This window comes from Nothobranchius furzeri, chromosome 7, assembly GCF_043380555.1.
Source record: "Nothobranchius furzeri strain GRZ-AD chromosome 7, NfurGRZ-RIMD1, whole genome shotgun sequence".
Taxonomy (NCBI): domain Eukaryota; kingdom Metazoa; phylum Chordata; class Actinopteri; order Cyprinodontiformes; family Nothobranchiidae; genus Nothobranchius; species Nothobranchius furzeri.
Window position 1 is genome coordinate 67,850,965 of NC_091747.1, and position 7,500 is coordinate 67,858,464.

At 47.2% G+C, this 7,500-nt stretch overlaps 1 protein-coding gene across 1 annotated transcript in view; it reads right to left on the minus strand.

The window, feature by feature from the left end:
- LOC107382377 (heterogeneous nuclear ribonucleoprotein L-like) overlaps positions 1–7,500 on the minus strand; it is a 35,900-nt gene that overhangs the window by 1,190 nt on the left and 27,210 nt on the right. Inside the window, exons 4-13 of the mRNA XM_070553612.1 lie at positions 6,107–6,194; positions 5,596–5,690; positions 5,367–5,439; positions 1,949–2,008; positions 1,562–1,797; positions 1,305–1,426; positions 871–1,069; positions 729–786; positions 540–638; positions 1–450 (exon numbers count right to left, since the gene is read on the minus strand). The exon at positions 1–450 is cut by the window's left edge and continues 1,190 nt beyond it. Coding sequence (XP_070409713.1) covers positions 395–450; positions 540–638; positions 729–786; positions 871–1,069; positions 1,305–1,426; positions 1,562–1,797; positions 1,949–2,008; positions 5,367–5,439; positions 5,596–5,690; positions 6,107–6,194 — 1,086 coding nt within the window. The 3' untranslated portion in view covers positions 1–394. The remainder of the gene's footprint in view (positions 451–539; positions 639–728; positions 787–870; positions 1,070–1,304; positions 1,427–1,561; positions 1,798–1,948; positions 2,009–5,366; positions 5,440–5,595; positions 5,691–6,106; positions 6,195–7,500) is intronic.

Here is a 7,500-nt window from a genome sequence, read left to right on the forward strand (position 1 = left end):
CACTCAGGACCATGATGACATGACCAGTGTAATATACGACAGCGTTAACTGTAACTTACCCGGCAGGGTCACAAATAAAAGATTCACATTTCCTGTCTGATGCCAGCAGCACCGGCCTACTGAACTAGTGAGAACTGCTTTAGCTGATCCAGTAACGACAAACACAAAAGCCCACCATTAACGACAGGTTATGTCACAACAGAAAACTGCTTATGATGACATCATCACTCGTGTAGTTCACTGTAGCGCTGTCATGGATGCCCTCGCGATGAAACATGCAACTTTCATCTATTTATCACTTTGGAGGGAAACACCGAATCTCTAAAACAAACTAAGATTTGCTCCTGCGTGACCTGGAGAAGCCATGTGTGTGTGTGTGTGGGAGCTATGGTGGTCACAGGTGGGAGGAAGTGGAGAAGCAAAGTTTCAGTGTGAAGGGGCTGGAGCTGCCTGCAGGTTAGAGAAAACCAGCCAGTTAGAATCAGCTTCATCTACAGTAGCAGCGTATAGACAGCGCTGAGCAGGCCTGGACCACCTACTGGGTATTCGGATCTGGTGGTGGTTGAGCACAGTCAGAGCCTCCACAGCTTCCGTTTTACTGCTGAACTCCAAAAGACCAGAAAGCGTTTTTGAGCTGGCTGTGAGGAGAAGAACGCAGATGTGAGTGGAAATGCTGGTTGTCAGGTTTCCAGCAGGTTCTAGACCTGGGTTCTACGCTCTGAACTCACTTTTGGCATCAAAGACTTTGAACTTGGTGAAGGTGGGAACATCGTGTTCAGAACACAGCTGGTGGGAAACAGAGAGAAATGAACGCACATTTGTGATGGTGTTGGGCTGCTTCGGGTGTCACCTGTGAGCCCGTCAGCTCACCTTGAGCAGCTGGTGCTGACTGAGGGTGGGCGGGGCATTGTAGAAGTGCAGCACAGCGGCTGGAGGCTGGATGATGTTCCTGCTGCTGTGTGTGCTGTTGAAACGATTGTTTCTGGTCAGACTGAAGTCTTGATAGCTGCTGCTGCCGTCTGCCAGCTCAAACATCTGGCTGGGAATCACGGCCTGCTGCTTGGACACGCTGAGGAGGAGGAGGAGAAGATGGACAGCGAAAGACCTCAGAATGAACAAAAGACTACCACGGGTACGGTGAACAGTAGCATTCTGCTGATCTGTATGGGCTAACGGTCCATCATCTAAAAGTTTGTTGGAAGGCAAAATTTTCAATAACTTTCCAAAGAAAAGCCCCCTCTCAGCTTCTCAGCCTATAGCAGCCAATCAGAAGATGGGTGGTCATGGCCAGCAGCAGTGCTTACCAGACGTTTAGCTTTTTGCCAAACACCTTGATGCTGTTGAGGTGAGTGACAGCGCGGTCTACAGCATACTCGTCGCCCATCTCGACCAGCGCAGTTCCAGGAACGCTCTTCATGAACTTCACCTGCAACACAACCACACAGGCCAAAGCTCATCTACCTGTACCGGGAGTTCGGCTTAGTTCTGATGAGGAGCTCCATTCCCAAAAACCCAAACACACTCCAGCATGTTCTCCATCAGACCCAGAAACCTCACAAACCTTCTCCACATTGCCATACAAACAGAAGAGGTTGAAGATGTGACTGCAGTTGGTCTTGGTGGGGTTGAGGCCGCTGACCATGGCGACGGAGCTGGAACCCAACATGGAGGAGGAAGAGGTTGAGGAGGAGAAGGTCTTTGGGAGGAGAGGAGGGTAGGAGATCATCTCCTGGGCCTGTTCATGGCTCCTCCTGTACCTGCTGTTAGCAGGCAGTGGCAGTAGGGGACAATGTGGGCCTGCACACACACACATACACACACAGACACACACACAGACACACACACACACACACACACACACACACACACGCGGTGCCATAGTTAAGAGTGGGATTCAGACAGAGGAGACAGCAGAGTGACAGGAAGGGGTGCAAGAAGAGGTAAATACCATAGCCATTGGAAGGATGCTCTCCAAGGATGGCTTGACGCTGCCGCCCCTTTCCCCGATCTGGAACACACATTATTACGAGGATTTAGGGGAAAGGAGGTCCGACACAACAGCGCTACGATCTACGGAAACATTTACGCTCCATCGGGGCTGCTGTGTGATTCTGGCTCAGAGGCTTTCCTGAAGACATAAAACTTAAAGACTAACCCTAACCAGGGCTAACCTCTACCCTAGCACGCTTCCAGTGTCTCTAACTGCATAGACGGTTTCACCTTTGACCTATTTGCTATGGTTTTTGTGGTGTGTGTGTGTGTGGTTGGGTTCAGTGATTCCCCTTAGCTCCACAGCTAAAGGCTTCCTACCATCAGTGGTCACTCACCTGCACTCACTCAGGACTTTAAGCCACCTTCAGCTTCTCCTTTGACTGTGTGATCCTAAAGCCCTCTAAGCGGTTTTCATGGTTCTACACCCTGTACCATCACCGCGACCCTTCCTGTCTCCATTCATAGACGTTTATATGGCGTGGTATGGGGGCCAAAATTAAGACTACTGCCCAGCAGCAGGAGGCTATATAAATTCTGAAGCAAACTACCGACCTGATTAATGATAAGCTGGCACCGGTAACTGAGAGGCTGGCGCTGCTTACTGAGAAATAGCACTTTTACCGGCTTTATTACTAGATACGCTAGGGACTAGCAGCCCTCGGCTGGTCATTGACTGGTTCACACACTCCCTCTGCTATCTATTAGCATGGATAGGCTAGTGTTAGCCTGGAAAGGCTGGCATTAGCATCAGAGAAGCTAGCCATTAGCGTGCCTAGGCTGGCCACTAGCTGGATTTCCTACACCCTTGATGGACCATTAGCATGGATAGGCTGGCATTAGCATCAGAGAAGCTAGCCATTAGCGTGCCTAGGCTGGCCACTAGCTGGATTTCCTACACCCTTGATGGACCATTAGCATGGATAGGCTGGCATTAGCATCAGAGAAGCTAGCCATTAGCGTGCCTAGGCTGGCCACTAGCTGGATTTCCTACACCCTTGATGGACCATTAGCATGGATAGGCTGGCGTTAGCATCGGCGAGGCTAGCCAATAGCATGCCTAGGCTGGCCACTAGCTGATTAGTGACTCTCCGAGACATGCTAATGGCTAGCCTCTCCAATGCTAACACAGCCCGTCCAGGCTAACGCTAGCCTATCCATGCTAATAGACAGCAGAGGGAGTGTTTGAACCAGTCAATGACCAGTCGAGGGCTGCTAGTCCCTAGCGTATCTAGTAATAATGCCGGTAAAGGTGCTATTGCTCAGTAAGTAGCGCCAGCCTCTCACTTACAGGCACAAGCTTATCATTAATCAGGTCGGTAGTTTGCTTCAGAATTTATATAGCCTCCTGCTGCTGGGCAGTAGTCAATTTTGGCCCCCATACTGCACCATACATTTAAAGTTCATGCTCACTTGTTTGTTCAGCACATCTGCAGTGGTCTCTACGATAAATGGATGCCTTGTGAGTCGATGTCTGAGGGAGAGAAGCTCCGGCGTTTCTGTTTCAGGAGGTAGAAGTGAGCCACGGCCGAGTTGCGCTTCAGACAGGATCTGGAGTCTTATTTCCTGATATGTGAACATCTCTCCCCTGATTGGCTAACAGCAACACGACTCTAACACTGACTCGGTTTGCTCTGCAACGTTAATGTTTTATCTCCACAAATAACACAAGCCTGGAGGAGTTCTGCTGTGTGGTGGAGTTGTTAATGCTAACGGTTAGCTGCTACTAGCTGAGACATTCTCTGCTGTTTCCTAAACGCTGTAAGTGTGACAGAAAAACACGTAAACACTAAAAATGTACATTGGTCAGGGGGCGTCTAACTTTTACAACGGAGTAATCAAGTGAGCACCAGTCATTGATGTTTGGTACCCCGAGTCAGGGCGTGATTGCTCGCCTACAGCTGGTTCAGGACTCAGCTGCTAGGTTTTTGACAGGCACAAGACGCCGTGACCATATTACACATGTGTTGGCGGAACTCCACGGGCTTCCCATCCAGTACAGAGAAAAGTTTTACCCTCTGGAGGCAGGCGTTAAAACCTACCTACCTGGTTACTCCACATTTGTATTTCATTAACATTTTTTTACTCAGAAGTTCCCTGAAGGACTTAGCTGTTCATCTTTTTATCAAAACTTATTTTGAGCCTGAGAGGGTTGAAGTGCTGGTGCTTGCGCTTAGGGCTCTTCCCGGTACTGCTCCTGCTTATCTATCAGCAATGCAACAAAGGCATGTCCCCACCCGCTCTCTTCACTCCGACAACCCGAGGTGGTCCCTCGTTCCAGATACAAATCGAAGGAGGATCGCACATTCGCGGTCCTTGCTCCAACTTTGTGGAAAGGTCTATCTTTGACTGTTAGGTTGGCGCCTTCCTTCCAGATTTTTAAGTCACGTCTGGGGCGACGGTGGCACAGGAGTTAAGTGCTCGCCCCGTAATCGGAAGGTTGCAGGTTCGAGCCCCACTCAGTCTGTCGCTGACGTTGTGTCCTTGGGCAAGACACTTCACCCACCTTGCCTGCTGGTGGTGGTCGGAGGGACCGGTGGCGCCAGTGCTCGGCAGCCTCGCCTCTGTCAGTGCGCCCCAGGGCAGCTGTGGCTACATCCTAGCTCATCACCACCAGTGTGTGAATGTGTGTGTGAATGGGTGAATGACTGATTGTGTTGTAAAGCGCCTTGGGGGGTTCCAGGACTCTAGAAGGCGCTAAATCAAATACAGGCCATTTACCATTTTCCCATTTACGTCTGAAGGCTCGTTAAGATGTCCAGGCATTTTCACCACTGGAGTCTGCAACTTTGTGTTGATTTCAATTGTTTAATTGTTGTTTTTTTCCAGTTTTTATGCTGTTTTTATTGTATTTTTATGATTTTTACCTTTTATTGGATTTATTAATGCGACTGCTTTTTATTGTTATGTTCAGCACCTTGGGCTTCTGCTAAAGGTTGTGGAAGGTGCTCTATAAACAAATAAATGAAATGTGTTCCTGTGCACCAGTCATGTGTTCTACTCACTCATGTGTGGTGTTAGCAGGTTCTCCCCATGCGTTTCTCCAGGTTTGTCCAAAAGAAAATCCATAGATGATCTAGAGCCTTTACAAGTGTGTGTGTGTGTGTGTGTGTGTGTGTGTGTGTGTGTGTGTGTGTGTGTGTGTGTGTGTGTATGTGTGTGTGTGTGTGTGTGTGTGTGTGTGTGTGTAAATGGTTGTTTGACTCTGTGTGTCCCGTTGATGGTCTCCAGGATGTCCCTCTCGTATAATTCAGGAGGTAATTTTAGCTTCTGGTCAGAGTTCATTCATCACTATGACCCTGTTGTAACAGAGCTGCTGGGTGAGTGTGTGCATGTCTGCTTTGTGTTTGTGTGTAAGTTTGATGGTGATGTCCTACCTCGGTGCAGGAGGAAGGGTTTGGTGTAATCCCAGCTGGTGTTGTCATTGCGAACGACGTTCAGTCTGTTGGGCTGCAGGGGGCGACAGAGCACAGCACCTCTGGGTGGGTGTGTGTGCGTGGGCATGAGAATGAGGATGCATTTGTGTGCGTGCACCTGAGTGTGTGTTTGTTAGAGATTGTGTACGTGTATGTATATGTGTGTGTGTGCACACGTGTGTGGGTTTACCCGAGCATATTCGATCTTGAGCGTGCAGCAGCCAGAGTAAATATCAGCCCCATTCAGAGCCAGCTTGGCCTTCTGAGCATCCTCCACTGACTCAAATGTTAACAAACTCATTAAGGATGATTCATCGGGATATCAAGCAGCCAGCCAATCACGAGCCGAGACGTGAAACAAAACCCACACAAGCATGGCTGGGGCCTCTAAATGCAAACGTGCTCTGGTCCAACTAAAGCAGCCCCTTCAGCTGCAGCTCGCTGCCTCACCTGCTCTCATCGTAACCATCTACCACGTCACATTTCGTCAGCAGCAGCAAAAGTAAACATAAAAGTTCAAACCGCGTCTTTACGGGCACCTGCTGATGTATCCTCCCCAGCTAACAAGGGTGGTTTAGCATGTGTGGGTAAAAATAAACATTTGAAAGTAAATACAAATCTCACTGAATAATAACTGGTCTAAGCTGACTAAGATTAAACATTAAGCTGCTGCAGAAGGTGAAGACAAATGGAGACAGGATATTCCACCATGGCCTGGATGCCGTTGCGCTTGAAGATGACGATTCGCAGGACGTTTCCAACAGGGTTACAGACTGTGTACAGCACATCCTGTCAGACACAGAGACAAGTCACAGGTCATCCCAGGTCAATTATGTAAAAGCTTCAACTTCAGGGAGCATGAAGGCTGTTTTAAACAGACTATATTTAACTACCAGACACTACATAGACATCTACGACAGCTACATGTTAAATGAACTTAAACTATTGCAAAACGGAATTAATAAAACCACAGATTAAAATACATCTAAAGAGTCGTAAAAAATAGGAAATTTTTTGTAAATCAAAATATTTTCAGGGCTTTTGTTTGTTGAACTAAATAAGCCAAGAAATCATGTGTGTGCTTCGGCACCCAGAGAAACAGGCTAGAAAAGCCGATGGCTGTACAACCAATAGAGTCCGACATTGTGTAGAAAAACTACAGCAGCCTATGTTCAAGAGTTATTTTAGAGCCCCCAAACTCTGGAATTATCATCCAAGGCATTCAATTAAAGTTGAAAACTAATTCTATTTTCTAGCTTTTCAATCTGCAAAGCTGTCTTCTGCTGCTGTTCTATAGTTTTATATAATGCCTTTTTAAGCTTTTAGTTTTGTTATTTGTGGTTTGGATAGCGCTGACACTGTTGTTTACATTGCTGTCATTTTATTCTGTTTTTTATGCAATGATGTTTAATGTTTTATGTTTGTTGTTCTAGAACACTGTTGGCCTTGAGCTGTTCTATAGTGATTTATAAATAAAGTATTATGGATATGCTATAGTAGGGTACAGCACGGTAAGCTTTGGTATGTATGGTATTCTATGGTATGGTGTGGTATTATTGTATGGTGTGCTATAGTACGTTACGGTAACCTATGGTATGGTATGATATGGTGTGGTATGGTATGGTACGGTATGGTATGATATGGTATGGTATGGTGTGGTATGATATGGTACGGTATGGTATGGTGTGGTGTGGTATGATATGATGTGGTATGGTACGATATGGTGTGGTATGGTATGGTGTGGTATGGTATGGTATGGTGTGGTATGGTATGGTATGGTATGGTGTGGTATGGTGTGGTATTGTATGGTATGGTATGGTGTGGTATGGTATGGTATGGTATGGTATGGTATGCTGTGGTATGGTATGGTATGGTGTGGTATGGTGTGGTATTGTATGGTATGGTATGGTGTGGTATTGTTTGGTATGGTATGGTATGCTGTGGTATGGTATGGTATGGTGTGGTATGGTATGGTATGGTATGGTGTGGTATGGTGTGGTATTGTATGGTATGGTATGGTGTGGTATGGTATGGTATGGTATGGTGTGGTGTGGTATGGTATGCTGTGGTATGGAGTGGTATGGTATGGTATGGT